The 19,802-nt window shown below is 40.2% G+C and overlaps 1 protein-coding gene across 11 annotated transcripts in view; it reads left to right on the top strand.

Annotated features, from left to right (window-relative positions):
* CCDC62 (coiled-coil domain containing 62) overlaps positions 1 to 19,802 on the top strand; it is a 44,961-nt gene that overhangs the window by 5,380 nt on the left and 19,779 nt on the right. For 8 of the 11 annotated variants that reach the window (XM_055550516.1, XM_055550512.1, XM_055550507.1 and 5 more), the window contains 7 exons: positions 2,193 to 2,359; positions 5,159 to 5,260; positions 7,664 to 7,835; positions 10,020 to 10,121; positions 15,631 to 15,719; positions 16,065 to 16,180; positions 18,011 to 18,736. In XM_055550516.1, coding sequence (XP_055406491.1) covers positions 2,193 to 2,359; positions 5,159 to 5,260; positions 7,664 to 7,835; positions 10,020 to 10,121; positions 15,631 to 15,719; positions 16,065 to 16,180; positions 18,011 to 18,736 — 1,474 coding nt within the window. Of the gene's footprint in view, positions 1 to 1,018; positions 1,133 to 2,192; positions 2,360 to 5,158; positions 5,261 to 7,663; positions 7,836 to 10,019; positions 10,122 to 15,630; positions 15,720 to 16,064; positions 16,181 to 18,010; positions 18,737 to 19,802 lie in introns of all 11 variants that reach the window. The other 3 variants (XM_055550517.1, XM_055550509.1, XM_055550515.1) reach the window with 3 other exon arrangements.

Genomic DNA, 19,802 nt, shown 5'->3' with positions numbered 1-19,802 from the left:
AAAAGTGACTTACAAAAATTTCCCTTTGTACCATATTTTAACTGTCATCCTTTTGGTGCTACCCTAAAATCTGACTGTTCTATTGACAGTCAGACTATGTTAATATTACTAGAATGTACTAGAGGAGGAGATACTAGATCTGTTTATAGAAAAGTAGGGACTTCCCTGGTGGTCCATTGGTTAAGAATCCAATGCAGGGGATGTGGATTCGATCTCTGGTTGGGGATCTGGGATCCTGCATGCCATGGGGCAACTAAGCCCTCGTGTCACGACTACCGAGCTCACATGCCTCCACCAGAGAACCTGGGTTCTGCAACTAAGACCTGACACAGTCAAAAAAATAAGAGAGATAATCATATATCCCCTTCTTTTTTTTTTTTTTTTGCTTTTATTACACAAAGGATTCTGTAAATGTGACAGTCTAAACATGATTAATTTTTCAATTTCCTGATGACCATCTGATTTTACTCTAACTGTATGCACCCACACATATATACATATAATACAGTATTTGTTTATTTTTTAAATTTAATTTTGTTTTAATTTTTGACCATGCCATGCGGCATTTGGGATCTAAGTTCCCTGAGTAGGGATCAAACCTGTGCCCTCTGCATTGGAAGCACAGAGTCTTAACCAGTGGACCACCAGGGAAGTCCCAATAAGGTATTTTTAAATTAAGGTGTACACATTGATTTTTGGAAATAATGCTGTTGCACACTTAATAGAATACAATATACTGCCATATAAACATAACTTTTATATGCACTGGAAAACCAAAGTATTTGTGTGATTCACTTTATTATGATATTCCCTTTATTGCAGTGGTTTGGAACTGAACCTACAATATCTCAGAGGTCTGCCTGTATAACCATTAGTATCTGGTTTTAAAATGGTCAAGACATTTGAATAGGCATTTCATGGAAAACTGGCCAATAAATTTACAAAAACGTTCTCATTCGTAAATTAGGGAAATGAAAACAAAAATTAAGATCATAATGAGACTTCTTACACTTAACAGACTGGCGAAAAATACCAGGCACTGGTAAAATTGTGGAGCAAGGGAAGATTCATTGACTGCTGGTAGGAGAGTCAATTAGTACAACTACTTTGGAAGAATCACGTGACAATTCTGGTAAAGTTGAAGATATACCAAGCTTTGGCTCTGCATTTCCACTTCTGGAAGAATACTCCCACTTCAGTATGCAAGTGAATTACCTACAAGTGAAGTGAAAGTGTTAGTCACTCAGTCGTGTCCGACTCTTTGCAACCCCATGGATTGTAGCCCACTCGGCTCCTATGTCCATGGAATTGTCCAGATAAGGATACTGGAGTGGGTGGCCATTCCATTCTCCAGGGAATCTTCCTGACCCAAGGATCCAACCCAGGTCTCCTGCATTGCAGGCAGATTCTTTACTATCTGAGCCACTAGGGAAGTCCTCAGGATCTTACTAATAAGTAGATTGTGATACAGTAGGTCTGTGGCCTAAGAATCTGCATATTTAACAAGTTCACAGTTGATATTGGTGCAGCTGGTCTGAGGGACCACGTTTTATTTAGGAGCTCTTGCAAAAGCATGAAGATGCTTGTGCAAGAATATTCAGAGCAACATCGTACATAATAGCTGTGAAGTGGAAACAGTCCAAATGACCATCAATAGTAGAATGTATACGTAAATGTTGGCATGATCATATAATGTTATTATGTAGGAATGACAGTGCACAAGGAGGAGTTACACGGCCACATGGACACATCTCAGGATCATCATCTTTATTTTTTGGCCCTGCAGTGCAGCTTGTGGGATCTTAGTAACCGGACCAGGGATCAAACCTGTGCCCTTGGCAGTGAAAGGGCAGAGTCCTAACCACTGGACCACTAGAGAATTCACAGAATCATAATGTTAAGTGAAAAACAGCAAGCAGAATTCACACAGTTAAACTATTTTTAGGGATGTGATCAAAGATAGTGAAACTGTAATAAAAAACAAGGAAATGACCCAGGATGGTGGTTGGAAGGTGGGGAATTGGAGAGACTGTTCAGGAAGTGACATACAGAGCTCTGGGTTGCTGCTAGTGTCTTGACTAGGTACAGTATCGTGCATTTCATAATAAAAACTTTTCAAAGAAGAATTAACCTTTGAAAGATTCCTTAGCACCCTTACTTTTAAACCATTGCCTGAAAATAATCTCCCTCAGGTGAACTACATAAAAGAACTGAAATAATCAAGTCACTCACAAAGAAGGTAAAAAGCCTTGAATCGAACCAAATTGAATGCCAGAGTACTCTTCAGAAGACTCAGCTGCAGCTTCAGGAGATGGCCCAGAAGGCAACCCATTCCTCTCTCCTCTCTGAAGACCTTGAGGTTGGTTTTATTTTTTTTTAAATTAATTAATTTTTTATTAGAGTGTAATTGCTTTACAATGTTGTGTTTCTGCTGTACGACAAAGTCAACTGGTAAGATTGGTTTTCAGGTAAGCCTCGCTAGCCCAAATTCTGTTTGTGTTTCAGTTATTAAAGTAGTTCATAGACTTAAATATTTCCATTAAATGTGTGTGTGTATAAAAGTATACCCATCCATTCAGCGTCACAGTTTTATATTGATGGTGAGCTTTGGTTAGCCAGGAAGTGGCAACCCACTCCAGTGTTCTTGCCTGGAGAATCGCAGGGACCGGGGAGCCTGGTGGGCTGCCGTCTATGGGGTCGCACAGAGTCGGACACGACTGAAGTGACTCAGCAGCAGCAGCAGCAGTGTTGTTTTGTCTTGAAGATGAAACTTCATTACAGCTCTTTTTTAATTGTTAGGCCATTTGTTTGGTAGTATCCTTCATTTTATCAACAGTGGGTTAATTTTAAAAGTCTTTCTCAAAGTCTGAGATCGGTATCATCATGCAGCTTCAAATTATGTTTCCTGAATAACTGTGTCTAATCTGATGAAACAGATACCTACCTCATGTTAGTGGCATATTGGGAACAAAATGTCAGAGTGATCTTTCAGTTTTCAGTCCTGGCCGATGAGTCATCAAATATCTTTTGAGCTCATGCTTTTTTGAGAGGCACAGTGAGACAGCCTTTTTAAAAATATTTATTTATTTATCTTTTTTTTTTTTTTTTTACTGTACTGGGTCTTTGTTGCTTCAAGGGCTTTTCTCTAGTTTCAGAGAGTAGAGGCTACTCTCTTGTTGTGGTACACGGGCTTCTCACTGTGGTAGCTTCTCTTGTTTCAGCGCAAGGGCTCTAGGGTGGACAGGCTTCAGTAGGTGCAGCTCACGGGCTCAGTAGTTGTGGTGCATGTGGGATCTTCCAGGACCAGGGATTGAATCCATTGGCAGATGGATTTTTACCACTGAGCCTCTAGGGAAGCCTGAGAAAGCCTTTTTTGCTGTTGTTGTTACTGCCTTCATGTTCTTGTTTCATAATGATACCAGTATAGATCTTGGTAATATCTTAATAACTCATAATAATTGTATAGATTTTGGTAATATCTTAATAACTCATAATAATTGTATAGATTTTATGTCTTAAATTTTTTTTTTCAGATTACTCTTCTAGACAGTTTCTAGCTGTAAAATAAGTGAAAACTATTAATGGAATCTCTTGATGTGAAAGTGAAAGTCACTCAGTCCTGTCTGACTCTTTGCGACCCCCATGAACTATACAGTCCATGGAATTCTCTAGGCCAGGATACTGGAGTGGGTAGCCCTTCCCTTCTCCAGGGGATCTTCCCAACCCAGGGATCGAACTCAGGTCCCCACATTGCAGGCGGATTCTTTACCAACTGAGCCACAAGGAAACCCCAGAATCTCTTGATATGTTGAATTAAAAAATGGAAGTATGTTAGTCAGCTTGGGCTGCCATAACAAAATACCATAGACTGAGGGAAGGCTTAAAAACAGAGATTTTCTTCCTCAGGGTTCTGCAGGTTAGAAGTTGAAGATCATGGTGCCGGCTTGGTTGGTTTCTGGTGAGGGCTCTCTTCTTGACTTGCAAATGGAATGGTCACCTTCTTACTACATCCTCATGTGACAGGGAGAGAGACAGCACCTGAGCAAGCTCTCTGGTATCTTTTCTTCTGAGGGCTCTGATCCCATCCTGAGGGCCTCACCCTCATGACCTCATCTAAACCTAATTCCCTTTCAAAGGCTCCACCCCCAAACACCATCACATTGGAAGTTAGGGCTTCAGCATATGCATTTGAGGGGGGATGCAGTTCAGTCTGTAGCAGGGAGATTTTTTTCTTTTTTTTAATTAATAAACTTTGTTTTTTTAGAGAAGTTTAGGTTCATAGCAAAATTGGGTGGAATGTACAGAGATTTCTCATAGACACCCCCTACCCCGCCCCCTCCCCCAGCCAGCCTCCTCCACTGTGGACATTGTGCATCCCAGGGGAACTGATACATTTGTTGTAACCAGTGACATGTCATTGCCACATCATTGGGTGAGACATAGTCCATAGTTTACATCAGGGTTCACTCTTTGTGTTGTACATTCTGTGGGTTTTGACAAATAATGACCTGTAACCACCATTGTAATATTATACAAAATATTTTCCCAACCCTGAAAACCCTCTCTGCTCTCTTCTTCTTTATTGCAGTCCCTTGCAAGCCCTGATCTCATAGTTTTGCCTTTTCCAGAATGTCATGTAGTTGAAACCATAGAATATATAGCCTTTTCAGATTGGCTTCTTTCTCTTAGTAATATGCATTTAAGTTTCCTCCATCAAATCTAGATCTAGATCTAGATCTAAATTAAAAAATCCCTGATAAGTGAGAATACCTCAATGTGAAGTTATTTCAACATAAAGTAAAAAAAGATGCACAGAAGTTCTTAATGCTACTTTATTTTAGCAAAGGAAATCTCTCACTAATCCAGTTTCTGTTCATTCTTCCCGTTCACGTTCCTCTTTCTCACCAACCAGAAAGTATACATAAAAGACCATTAGGAAGAAGGCACGTTTATAAACGTAACATAGAATTTAGAAGGGAATCATAAGAACTGAGAGGAAATAGATGTTTGTGTTGCTTTTTGATGACTGCTTAAATAGCTCACTTTGTTACTGAAAAGGTTAAAGAAAAAACAAAAAGAATGAGCACAGATTATGGCTGGTGAGAGTAGTGAAAGCTTTTAAATGACTGGGTTAGTATTTTGTGCTTTTTCTTTGTAGGCTAGAAATGAAAATCTCAGCAACACATTAGTGGAACTTTCTGCTCAAGTGGGACAACTGCAAGCTCGTGAACAGGCTCTCACCACCATGATAAAGCTGAAGGTAATTCAGAATAATGATACCTCTATGTGGCAGCCACCTTGTGGTCGATAAAGTATAGTCATGTACCTTATCTTACTTAAGTCCCACAGCAACCCACAGATAGGTTGAGCTATCAATATTATTCTCTTTTTTTTAAATTCTGGTTTTAGAAATGAGGGAAACAAATTTAAAATGATGCGCCCAAGGCATTGAGAGGAGGCAGAACTCCACTGTGGGTTTCTGTCTTCAAGGCCTGTTCCACGGTCTAGCATGCCTGAATTAGCTGGTTTTCTTCTGAGGTATTCTACTACTAGGTCTCATAAAGTTATTAGCAGTCAGATTACTTGTTAATGTTTTTTAATTGAAAAGAAAACTTAGCAATCAGCAGTTGATATAGTCACTAACATGCCTTAAACAGTGGTTGATGAACAGTTATCTTTTTTTTTTTTTTTTTTTGTGGCCACATCATGCAGCATGTGGGGAATTAGTTCCCTGACCAGGGATTGAACCCGTGCTCCCTGCACTGGGAGTGTGGAGTCTTAACCACTGGACCACCAGGGAAGTCCTGATAAATAGTCTCTTCTATTTGATGACACATGTGTTTGACCACAGGTGACTAGAGAAGTGATGCTGGTATAATGGGATACTGATGGTAATTGACATGTGATTTTTCCCACCACATGATCAGGGACAAGGTTTCAGAAAATTAAAGAGAAAATATTAAAATCTATAGAGTTGTCTTTAATCAAGTAGTGACCAGTTTCCTGGCTTCAGCAACCCCTACAGTTTCCATCGAAGCAAAGTCCTGGTAAAGCTGCCAGTACCGAGATGCTGAAAATGATTGCCTGACTGGTGTGTGTGCAGTGGCATTTGCTTAACTGTGTCCATGTACTTAATAGGACTACTGTGAAGTTATCAGATTACTTTGTTATCTGATCACAAAGTTCCATCTCCTGCATCCCAACCCCTGTCGGTTTTTGAATGATCTGCCCCAACCCTATTTTTTCCATAAATCCTCCTAACGTGAGATATGCAAACTGTGAAGTGTTTTAGGAACACACATATGATGCTACCACAGAAACCTTTGTCCTTAAGCAAAGGTGAAACCTGCTGATAATTGATATTCCCTATGAGTGGTGGGGAGAGTACTTTTACTTATTATTTTCATACCTTCAGGTGTTATTTGAATTGCTTTTCAACAAGCAGATAGATACCTTTTATGTAATTAAAACAACCACTTCAACAATAAGAGGTTCTGGCTTGGGTAGGTTTGGGATGAGGTCTTGGAGTCGTCTTAAGAAGCTGAAAAGAAGGAAAGGAAGAGAGGGCCTCTGGGATTTATCTGTAATCCAGAAAATACAGCCCACTCCAGGGCCTCCAGTCCTCCTATTGCTATTATAGTTTCATAGGTAATCAAATGTTTGGTTCTAGACTTTCTGAGACTGCAAACTGGTGGTTCGTGCATGGTTTTGGGGGCCAGCCAGCCAAGTTCAAATCAAAACTCTGTCACTAACTTGTGCTATGCTTAGTCACTCAGTCATGTCCGACTCTTTGTGACCCCATGGACTGCATCCCACCAGGCTCCTCTGTCCATGGGATTCCCCAGGCAAGAATACTGGAGTGGGTTGCCATGCCCTCCTCCAGGGGATCTTCCCAACCCAGGGATCAAACCCAGGTCTCCTGCATTGTAGGTAGATTCTTTACCTCCTGAGCCACCAGGGAAACCCAGCTTGTGTAATTGTGGCCAATTTCCTATCTACTCCTCTGTCATGTGGGTAATAACAATATTTCTTACCTCAGATAGTTACTATGAGGCTTAAATGAGTTAACACATGGAAAGCGCTGGATTGCAACTGGGTACACAATTACATGACACGGTCTTTTTTTTTTTTTTAGTTTTTATTAGTGTACAGTTAGGGCTTCCCTGGTGGCTCAGAGGTAAAGCCTCTGCCTGCAATGTGGGAGACCCAGGTTTGATCCCTGGGTCAGGAAGATCCCCTGGAGAAGGAAATGGCAACCCACTCCAGTACTCTTGCCTGGAAAATTCCATGGGCCACAATCCATGGGGTCGCAAAGAGTTGGACACGACTAAGCGACTTCACTTTTACTTTTCACAGTTGATTTACCATGTTCTGTGTTTTAAGTGTACATCAAAGTAAATCAGTTATATATACACATATACCCACTTCTTTTTAGATTCTTTTCCCATATAGGCCATTACAGAGTAGTGAGTAGAGTTCCCTGTGCTATACAGCAGGTTCTTACTAATTATTTATTCTATATATATATGTCGGACTATATAGTAGTATGTACCCGTCAATCCCAATCTCCCAATTTATCCCTGCTCCACAATGAGATTTCAGTAAGTGTCATCTTGTTTAGTTGGCATTTTAAAATGTAACAGTTTTCAAATTTGGGTTTTAGGACAAAGATATTATTGAGGCAGTCAATCACATTGCTGACTGTTCGGGTAAATTTAAATTGTTAGAGCACGCCTTACGTGATGCTAAGATGGTGGAGACCTGTATTGTGAAAGAAAAGCAAGATTATAAGCAGAAATTGAAGGCACTTAAGATTGAAGTCAATAAATTAAAAGGTAAGGAAGAGGCCTAAATGGAGGTGTTTTATCTTGGGAATATATTTCTTCATTTGAGATCACTTAATCTGATAACTGGGAAGAGGTCTGTTGTTAGCATTAGGTCCCATCATGAAATGTTCATTTCATTTGTATAGAATTATGCAGCAGTTTTTGTGTTACAAGATGAATAGCAAGAGTGGGGAAAACTGCCTAATGCATTATATTTAAAAAATAATCCTGCCTTTGCTGTACCAGTTAACTATTGCTACTATATGCCTTGTGGCAACCAACGATGGTATCTCAGTGGTGTCCTTTGATAAACTCATTTATCTGGAAGCCACTAGGGAATTGGCTGATCTCTGTTGGGCCCACTGGAGCATCTTTTCCCCGGCTGGGTAGTGTGGGCATTTCTTCCCATGGTGAAGGCAGAAACTTAAGAGAGGAAGCAGAAACATAAGAGGGCCTGGCACACCATCACTTGCCCTTCATTCTGTGGCCAAAGTGACTCACATGGGTGAACCCAGAGTCAGGCAATGGAAAAATATCCTCTGCCCTTTTATGGGAAAAACTAAAAAAAAAAAAAAATTGAGGAATGAATGCAGGGAGGGATAAGGAGTTGCCACCTACAACTCAGACTACCAGAGTGGCTGTTCAGTGAATGTTCTCTTTTGGGGAGAATTCCTTTTGTGTCCTCCTTTTTCTGTTTTCATTCTCACAGTAACTCCATGGTTTATTCTACTCCTTAAAGTTTTCTAATGAAACAAAGGTTGGGTATGGCAGATAGGTTAGTGCTACATACTTGGAGGTAGATCTAGGTGATAGAGTAAAAATTTGCATTTGTCTACAAAGCCCTGGTGGCTCAGATGGTAAAGCGTCTATCTACAATGTAGGAGACTGGGGTTCGAGCTCTGGGTTGGGAAGATCCCCTGGAGAAGGAAATGGCAATCCACTCCAGTACTGTTGCCTGGAAAATCCCATGGACAGAGGAGCCTGGTAGGCTACAGTCTATGGGGTCACAAAGAGTCAGACACGACTGAATCTGTATCTGTCTATCTACAGAGGGTAAAGGGGGAGGCCCACTTGTCTCTGGCTTTTCCCAGCTGTATCACAGAAGAAGCTGTTGGATTCAGGAGCTATCTGGGTCTTAATTCCACACCCAGATGATTGCATTTGTAAGTGGTCATCAGTTGGACCTGAGGACTGACTCTCACAGTGGAACAGGCAGCCTTAGAATGACAAAGTGGTGCAATGGTGTGGTTACTCCGCCTCTGTCCCAGGCGGGGCCCCTTATGAGGCAGGGAGTTACTGTTGAAATTGGGAAAGGTTATTGTGACAGGTTTAGTTTAAAAGACTCCACCTGCTAAAATCTTGTTCTAATGATGCCCTGACTTCTGGCAAATGATAATTTTGTGTCCATTTGTAGCTTCATCTAAAACCATAATCATACTATAAGCCCCTTGACAGCAGGGATGGACTCTGATAGCACAGCCCTTGAAGTATATTGCAGGCATTCAGTAAATTTATTGAATGTTATGTATACCTAGGTAAGATTAAAAGTAAAAAGAAGTCTGTTTTATCAATTTTTACGCCTTATTTTAGAAATTTAACATTTGTTTAAAAAATATAAAATAAAAACAGGGTCATGGGTAGTGGGCCAGAGAGTAAGGGACAGAGACTCATTTAGTTTGAGCACACTCGAAAGACATCTTCGAAGAGAATATTTGAGCTGAAACTTGGAAGAACTAGTCATGTAAAAATCTGGGCCAAGATCTTCCAGGCAGAAGAAACAGCAAATGCAAAAGCCCTGGGGTGGGTTCAGGGGTCGGGGCAAGTGAAAGGAACAGATTGAAAGGACAGGGCCAGGCTGTACAGGGCTTAAGGGTCTGAGTTTATATTTCATCCTAAATGTAGTATGAGGGCTTTTAGCAGAGAAGTGGTGCCAGCAGATGGCCCTGATGGCTCTGTGGACATCAGGCTGCAATGGAAGAGGCAAGGTTCGCGCAGGGAGACAGTGGGAGCCTTGGCCAGGATCACTGCCAAGCATGCAGTGAAATGTCAGTTATGGGACATTTTAGCTGTAGATCCAACAGGACTTCATATAGATTGCAAGTGGGTGCTAAGGACATGAGAGGTATTCGCAGTGTATATTCCTCTAGAAACTAGTATTTATTTGAGGACTTTCTCCCCCTTCTATTTGTGAAGACGATCTAAATGAAAAGACAACAGAAAATAATGAACAACGAGAAGAGATCATTCGGCTCAAGCAAGAGAAGAGTTACCTGCATGACGAATTGGTCTTTACTGGTAAAAATAGATTGTTTAAGTGATTGAATAGTTATATATTTTGTAACCTGTACTTTCTTTGGTACTACCATGGTGGGCTAAATGAACTGTGCCTGCTTCAAAATACTATATGTATTTATGTAATTAATTTTAACACCCTTTGAGAAATGAAGAGAGACCACACAGGACATTTTAAAGCTGTCATCGTGCTTCCCAGTTAACTCAGTGTTCCCTTCTGTAAAATGAGGAACTGCTCTCCCTTCCAGCTTGAGTATGTGACTATACTTCTTACTAAAAATGTAACACTTGGCTTAAAAATTCATTAAGAAAGAATCTTATGAGCCAAAGAAGGGAGGATGTTCATACTTTTGCAAACACTAGGTAAAAATTAGGAATTCAACATTTTTTCAGTTTTCCAAATAAACCACCCGTAATTATTACAGTAGGAAAACTTCATGTGTTTTATTACATCAGTATGACCCCAAAATAATAATATTGGAGATGAATTGTTCATGATTTGAAAGCAAGTTTGTCAATAATGTGCAGTGTAAAAATTGCACACACACTTCTCCACCGGCTGCCATATTCTCCTGCACTTTTAACCCCAACTCACCCCAGTATGTTAGAGTGTGTAGCCCCTCCTTTCTCTACTCCCAACTGAGAATCACTGAGATATAGATCTGATCCATATATGGCTAGATCTGATCCATATATGGCCCTGCCAGCCAAGATTTTTTTGGACTTTAATTCTGGTAGTTTGTATTAAGAAAAGCATAGATTTGGAGATAAAATTCAAAATAGAAATTAAATGAACATTTTTGGGTGTACTCATACAGACCTTCAATGTTCTTCCTTCTAGGAAGAGAATACATTTCTATAAGTTAAAGGACAGGATACGGTATTACTTTTTTTTTTTTTTTCTCAAATGAAGTGGAATTCTTAATTCTAATCTCGTGTAATTAAGATAGGAGAAATGCAGTTTTCTACCACTAGAGGTCACTATTTCTGTTATTTCTAGGATTGCTGTGTTTCAAAGCAATACTCTCCTATACAGCATGCACACAGCTAAAGATACATATATAAAGATATACATATATTTGGATGTATACATAAAGATACGTATATTTGTGGCTTTACAGTTTAATTCACACAATCTTTGGATCAGTGTATATTTGCCAGGCACTCTGTTAGTGACCAAGGCCCACAGAGAATTTAGTGTTACACAAATGCTATGAATAAAATGCTATGAAAGGTCAGAAGATGGAGAAAAATTCACAAGATATTTTAATAAATAACAACCTTTTCTTTTGGTTCATCTATTTCTACTCATTCTGTTAGGTATTATTAGGTAAAGTATATGTAATTTGTTACCTAATACTCCAATAAATCCATTTTGTGAAATAATTTTTTTAATCATTTCCTAAGCTGATTTCTTAAACATTTTTTCTGCTCAAACCACTGTCTCAGAACAATTTTTGTACGCTTAAATGATAAAAGTGAATTATGCCTAAAAATAATTTTTAAAGGCTTAACATGATAATATGCTCTCAGGTGCCATGGCTGAAAATTAACACATTTTATTCGAGATTGGAAGATGCCTTAGAAATGTACTTTTAATTCAAAACTTCATTTTCCCTCTTATTGAAGTTTTCACATAGGCTTAGAGACAGGTTTCATTTGTCCATGTTGCTTATAAGAAGTTTTTTTTTAAAAAAACATGATGCTAGTTTACACTTCTGTGGTCCTGGGAGTTCTGTAAGACTGCGTGAAGGTCTTTCAGGCAGTGAAAGGCACAGCGGCTTGACCAGAGCTCAGCAGGTCCAGACGGCCAGCGCCCCTTCTTTATGCTGCTGTCCTCAGGCTGCCTTGCTCAGGCAGGTGTCAGCAGAGAGTTCCATATCTCTTTGTTTTCAGTAACCAACGTGTGAAAATAGGCAGGCCCACTCCACTGTGGTCCCTAGATGATCCAGCCATGTAGGAAAGTGTCAGATCTAAGGAAGTAGTTCTGTTTTATGCAACAGTAGATGAATCTAAAGACAGTTAAGGCAGTACTGAAATACATTTAGAATCGCCCTTTTGATGCCAGATAAAGTCGTTCGCTTTTGTCTAGGGGGCCGTGCTGTGCCCTAAAGAAGTTATCTCTAAACACTGGGAAGGCACCAGCACGTTAGATGCTGTTGAAAATGAGAGGTGGGTAGAACAGAGAGCAGCCAGGAGGCCTAGAGGCCGATAGGCATCACTTCCCCTGTGAAAGGAGCTATGGCCCCTCTTTTATTGTTTTCTTTGTGCATAGGATTGAATTCATACAAACTAAATGGGGCTTCATAAATATTGCAAGTGCACTGCTTTTTTAGACTTTTGTTATGGTGTTGACTCATCTAATGCAAGGAAATAAATTCAGAAATGAGGAGACCTAGTAGTTTAAACCTGAGGCAGTAGCTTTCACTGTGCTGTGTCCTCCATTCTGTGCACGTGGATTACCTTTTTGAAATAAGATGATACTGCAGGCCCGGGTTGGAAGGGCTGAGCATTAAGCGTGTTTGGGTAGGAGGTGGTGGCTTTTCACAGGTCACTCCTCGTGCTTTATTCCACCTGGCCCTGCTATGATTACCACCAAGCACTTGGCAGAAAAGCTGTCTGGGTAGAGTCTCCGTCCCCAGCAAAGCTCATGGCTTTGTCCTTGGATGGTTTCTGTGATGTTCCAAATGTAAAGCAATGATAAAATAAATATTTGTATTTTTCATCCAATAGAAAAATGACACATGGAAAAAGAACTATTAATAAACCATAGGAGTTGCACATTTCGATTTAGGCTGCATCTAATTGACTCAAAATCCATTCATGTACTAGAGGGCCATTTTGTGCATTTCATTTGAACTTCTTATAAAGATAGTAGGGTTTTTTTGGGTTAAACATTTATTGTTGATCTCTCACTTCTGAGTGAATGAAATGATTTCTCATTAAGCATAATACTAATATTTTTTTCTGGTGCAAGACTTCATATAGCACATCAGATCTTTCTTTTCTGTGGGTTCTCATTTGCCAAGTTCCGAAACCATTTTAAAAATATTGACTTCGCATCATCTCACACGCTAGTAAAGTAATGCTCAAAATTCTGCAAGCCAGGCTTCAGCAATACGTGAATCGTGAACTTCCTGATGTTCAAGCTGGGTTTAGAAAAGGCAGAGGAACCAGAGATCAAATTGCCAATATCTGCTGGATCATGGAAAAAGCAAGAGAGTTCCAGAAAAACATCTATTTCTGCTTTATTGACTATGCCAAAGCCTTTGACTGTGTGGATCACAATAAACTGGAAAATTCTGAAAGAGATGGGAATACCAGAACACCTGACCTGCCTCTTGAGAAATTTGTATGCAGGTCAGGAAGCAACAGTTAGAACTGGACATGGAACAGTAGACTGGTTCCAAATAGGAAAAGGAGTCCGTCAAGGCTGTATATTGTCACCCTGCTTATTTAACTTCTATGCAGAGTACATCATGAGAAACGCTGGACTGGAAGAAGCACAAGCTGGAATCAAGATTGCCGGGAGAAATATCAATAACCTCAGATATGCAGGTGACACCACCCTTATGGCAGAAAGTGAAGAGGAACTAAAAAGCCTCTTGATGAAAGTGAAAGCGGAGAGTGAAAAAGTTGGCTTAAGGCTCAACATTCAGAAAACGAAGATCATGGCATCCAGTCCCATCACTTCATGGGAAATAGATGGGGAAACAGTGTCAGACTTTATTTTTTGGGGCTCCAAAATCACTGCAGATGGTGACTGCAGCCATGAAATTAAAAGACGCTTACTCCTTGGAAGGAAAGTTATGACCAACCTGCTGCTGCTAAGTCACTTCAGTCGTGTCCGACTCTGTGTGACCCCATAGACGGCAGCCCACCACGCTCCCCCGTCTCTGGGATTCTCCAGGCAAGAACACTGGAGTGGGTTGCCATTTCCTTCTCCAATGCATGAAAGTGAAAAGTGAAAGTGAAGTCACTCAGTCGTGTCTGACCCTCAGCGACCCCATGGACTGCAGCCTTCCAGGCTCCTCCATCCATGGGATTTTCCAGGCAAGAGTACTGGAGTGGGGTGCCATTGCCTTCTCCATGACCAACCTAGATAGCATATTCAAAAGCAGAGACATTACTTTGCCAACAAAGGTTTGTTTAGTCAAGGCTATGGTTTTTCCTGTGGTCATGTATGGATGTGAGAGTTGGACCGTGAAGAAGGCTGAGCGCCTAAGAATTTATGCTTTTGAACTGTGGTGTTGGAGAAGACTCTTGAGAGTCCCTTGGACTGCAGGGAGATGCAACCAGTCCATTCTGAAGGAGATCAGCCCTGGGATTTCTTTGGAAGGAATGATGCTAAAGCTGAAACTCCAGTACTTTGGCCACCTCATGCAAAGAGTTGACTCATTGGAAAAGACTCTGATGCTGGGAGGGACTGGGGGCAGGAGGAGAAGGGGACGTCAGAGGATGAGATGGCTAGATGGCATCACTGACTCGATGGACGTGAGTCTGAGTGAACTTCGGGAGTTGGTGATGGACAGGGAGGCCTGGCATGCTGCGATTCATGGGGTCGCAAAGAGTTGGACACGACTGAGCGACTGAACTGACTGACTGACTGATACTCCAACTCTAGTTATAATGAAGTGTCCCCATTTCAGCAGAATGTTTATGGTCTTTATAAAAGAATGAATATTTTAAAAAATACCTCTTTTTCTTTCTGAGCTAGGAAATTGAGTGTAATATTCAAGTGTATGTTCAAGACAATTCTGAATCTTAATTACCTATCAGGTAAAAAGAGTTCTCAAGAAATAGAAAGTCTGTAAAGGAGTCCTGGGCTTTCATTAAAATGGAAAGACAAGTTTATCTACCTATGGGGTCACCTCATAGGTTCAAGTATCTTAAGTCTTTGGTTTGCAAGATCACATAGGAATAGCCTGATTGTGAGATTATATCAGATTGACTTACATACTGAAGAAAACAGTGATTTTTTTTTCCCCCTTGTAATGTTAGTTTTTTTTTCTGTTGATAAAAGTAATATGTTGTTTGGATTTTTATAAGGAAAATGCATTTACAAGTTACCTGTGTAATGTGAATAAATAAGTAAAGAATAAAGTATTAAATTTTAGAGATTTAGAACTCATCCCCTCCCCCCCAAAAAAGGAAAACAATTTTATTTAATCCTTACATCTAAAAATAACTTCTTTTGATATTTCAGTGTGCTTGCCCTCAGCCTTTTTCAGTGCATATGTACATACAGACACACACACGTCATTTGATCATAGAGTTTGTACAGTTTGGAATACTTTTTTTGACTTAGCATTAATTATATTGCGAAAGTTTTCAAATTTAGTTAGAATCACAGATTCAGCTTCTTCCTGGACATCCATTTTGCAATTTTAAAATTCAGAAACGAGTGGGAAAAAAAATTGTTAGCCATGTGCACATTCAATTGTCAGAAATGAAGAAGTGTGTATTGATGTGGCTGGTGAAAAATGTTTTAATAATATTTGTTCTTAAATAGCAGAGAGAGAAAAAAGGAAAGATGAGCTACTTGATATCGCAAAGTCAAAGCAAGAACGCATGAATGCAGAGCTGCATAATCTGAGACAGGTACGTCCCCACTCACTCTTCACTATTAAGTGGGAAACATTTATAAACAGATATTAAATTAGGAAAAGTGTATGCCTGGTGATTTTGTTTATGGTGCTTCTGGAATCCTGACTACTTTAAAGGTGTATCAATCGTATTAACCTCGCAGACAGAGTCTTGCTTATAGTAAAGGAGACTAGTTGTACTAACAAATCTTGGTGCTAACATAGGAAAAAGGAAAGCAAACATATTCAGCATACGTCTTTAGCCACTGTCTGATACGTTTTAGCGTCTGAAACACCCAATTGTTGGCTTGCTTTAGCTTTGTCGTTACACTTTGTATTGATTTATCAATATCTATGGCAGATTTACGTAAAACAACAGCGTGATCTGCAGTTTCTTAATTTCAATGTGGAAAATTCTCAGGAATTAATACAGATATATGACTCAAAGATGGAGGAATCAAAGGGCATGGAATCCAGGTAACCTTAGTAAGATGCCATTAATATGATATTGTATTTATTTCCATAATTCATCAATATTTGTTAAGTACCTACTATGGGTCAGTACTTACTACTATTCCCTAGATAGCAGGGAGTAAATGGGAAAAAATATATGTGAGCTAATAATTATCATTTTAATCCTGGGTTGTAGTGAGACTAGATTTAGAATTTAGGTATGATCCTAATTAAACTATTTGATAAATTTCATTAAATACATTATTTGTGTGTGTGTGTTGTATAGAAGGCTTTGAGGTAGAGTAGACATTACAGAGATAAATCATTTATTCAGAACTCTCAGTATTTTAGGCACTGGGCTAGGAATAGGGAGAATAAAGATATACTAGGTATTATGCTTATCTAAAAGAAAGAACATCAAAGAATGGTAGAAATAACTGCAGTAGAAGTTCAGCTGAGGGTGACCTCTGCTCTCAGCTTGATTTTTCCATTTTCCTTATTAATAGAAGAAGATATCTGCTCTTACCTATAATAGGCAGTATGTGAATTAAATTGGTTTCTGTAAAAGTAAAATATAAACATATGAAGAGTGGTTTAATTTAATAAGCATACAACTGTCCCACAGTTCAGTTTAGTCCACATATCCAGCCAAAATAGTAAGGGAGTGGTGGAAAGGAGGGGGCATTCGGGGAACTCCCATCTCCCCACGTAAGGGCAGAAGCTGGGCCCAGTGGCACGCTCCTTTCCCTAGGAGGCTGGCGTTCGGGGTCGGGAGTGGTCAGGAGTTGTAGGGTTTTGCTACAGACAGGAAGACTGGGGACTCACCCCACACTTTGCTGCATTTGCTGTGCTTTTCTTTGGGTCTTTTACTGGGGATTCTAACACCATTGCTCTGTAACCCGGCATCTGCAGCTGCTACTAATAAACACCAGACCAAGCCGGCGATCTCCAGCAGGCAGAAGCCCCTAACCAGTTGTCTCTCTTTCCTTTTTGTACTTCCATTTCCTCTGGGAGGCACCTGGGCTAGACGATTGAGGTTATTCTTTAAGAACATAAAGTGGCCTTTCCCATTCTAGAAGGAGAATCAGAATCATATAGATTAGAACACCTGAACACATGTGACATGAGAATTTTAACAGGCAGTGTAGTAAAAGGTTTGTCACAATGAGTTTTATTTTATGCACGTGTCATTTTTACTTTAGACTGGTTTTCGATACATAGCTACATAGGTGCAGCAGATAAATGGGATAGTCAGAATACAGTATGGTGAACACATTTGGCACTGTCCAGTTTATCTCTGTACCTTGAATCCCCATTGCCTTTCAGTTCTGGCTTTAGCTCTGTTTACTGTGAAACTAATAGAATTAGGAAAAGAAATAACAGATCAGTCAACAAGTATTTACAGAACACTGAGTGTGTACTAATGACCGTCCTAGGTGCTAGGGGGATTAAAAATGGCTTCATATGTGAAAAACACCCTTAAGCATCTTTAGACAAGACATTCATGTGTCTGAAACAGTGAGCCATACAGTTGTAATAGGAGAGTCTCTCTCTGATGAATTAGATCATATATGCAGTAAGATAATGATTTGCAGTATGGACAGTATGTATAGTAGACCTTAAGGATGGGACATGGGGGAGTGGGCATATGGGCTTGGTGATCAGAAAGACTTCCTGGAGGAGGCTGGGCTAAAATTGGGCTCCAAAGAATATAAAATTACTACCTTCTAATTTCAACTGAGACAAATGGGTCTTATTAGGGTTTAGCTCAACTGATGAGGTTTGAGTGAAATATTTAGAATGATAGTATCAAGTATATCTTATAACTTCCCGTTTTTTGTAATGCCACCATAGCAGAGACATGTGTTTATCAGACCTTGAAAATAACCACCTAAAAGTCGATTTTAAGAGGGAGAAAAATCAGAAGTCACTGGTTAAGGACCAAAAATTTGAGACCACGTTGGTTCAGCAAACTAGGTCAGACAAGAGCTCTTGTGATGTATGCAAAGAGAAGAAACTACAGGTTAATACTTCATTTGGGGGAAAAAGTGTAATTGCTATCTCATCTCTATTTGCAAAAGACTTAGTGGAGAAACAAAAGTCTTGGTCTCTGGGAGGAAAAATCCAGATTGAACCCGAAAACAAAAGTACATTTTGCAAGATCCACGCAAAATCACACAAAGGGAATGGAATTGGGATTCAGAACGAAGAGAAGCAACCCTCAGAAACATCAACATCTGTATCTGATGATAAATGGCATGACGTCAACGTTTACCTGGGCCTGGCCAGCTGTTCTGATTCAAAACAGCCAGAAAAGCTGGATGTCGACTATCAGGACCAGCTGGAAAGGCCTGGAGTCTCCTGTTGCCACAAAAATGAAGCCTGTGTGGATGAAAGCGACATGTGGGAGTCCAAGAGCTGCCACCCGAGTGACTTCGTAATCGAAGCGCCGGGCCACATGTCTGACGTGGAGTGGATGAGCATCTTCAAGCCTTCCAAAGTGCAGAGGGTCGTGCGCCACAAATCTGTGTGCACTTGTTCAGAAAGTGCCAGCGGGACCAAGTACAACTCTTCGACAAGGTTAGTCTCGTTTCACGCTTGTAAACACCCAGGGAGCCTACTTGGTGGTGTGGTTCAGTTGCTAAGTTGTATCCAACTCTTTTGCACCCCATGGACTGTAGCCCGCTGGGTACCTCTGTCCATGGGATTCTTCCAGCAAGAATACTAGAGCGGGTTGCCATTTCCTCCTCTAGGGGATCTCCCCGACCCAGGGATTGAACCCACGTCTCTGCATTTTCACGTGGATTCTTTACCGCCGAGCCACCAGGGAAGCCCAGGGAGCCTACTTACTGAGTTTAGAAATAGAAAAGGCCTGCAGGAGCCACTTCATGCCAGCTGTGAAATGCAAGCAGCGTTCGCAACAGACATTGCGTTTGACAAACCACTTTCTCTTTTCATCACAGCGCAGGCTGTTGAGTTTTTGATTGCACAGAGACTTGATTCCAGTGAGAAGTTTGTGCCTAGGACAGCATCTGAGGCAAAGGTTTTGCTTAACAACACAGCCAGTTGTCATGAGCTGAGCAAACATGTTTTATTTTAAAACAAACGGGGAGGTCACTTCACAGAGTAGAATGCTGCTCTGGGGCATTCCTCAGCCTGGATCCTTTTGAATCGATAAGCTGTTTCTTTCATGTCCAGATTACATTCCCTAGACCCCAGATAAGACATTCTCCTGGCCTGCATTGGCTTATTGATACATCCAACTGCTTTGGCCTTTGTGTTCAGTTTACATCTCCCAAACTTTCTTACTTTTCAAAATCATGCAGGAGAAAGAATATTTGTATTTAACAAGCTTTTTGGCCTTTTTCTTTCAGTTTTATTGAGATATAACTGAGGTAGAACACTGTCTAAATGTAAGGTGTTTGCCATAACGATTTAAGAACATCAAGAAATGATGAGCACAGTAAGTTTAGTGAATGGCCATCATCTCAAGTAGATACAAAAGAAAAAAAAATTATTGTTTCCTTGTGATGAGAACCCTTAGGATTTACCTTCTCAGCAATTTTTGTATATAGCCTACAGCTGTGTAAATGTTATTAATCCTACTGTATGTGAAGTCTCTAGTCCTTATAACTGTAAGTTTGTG

This window comes from Bubalus kerabau, chromosome 16 (assembly GCF_029407905.1).
Source record: "Bubalus kerabau isolate K-KA32 ecotype Philippines breed swamp buffalo chromosome 16, PCC_UOA_SB_1v2, whole genome shotgun sequence".
Taxonomy (NCBI): Eukaryota; Metazoa; Chordata; class Mammalia; order Artiodactyla; family Bovidae; genus Bubalus; species Bubalus kerabau.
The sequence above is the reverse complement of the archived record's forward strand: the minus strand, read 5'-3'. Positions and strand labels throughout refer to the sequence as shown.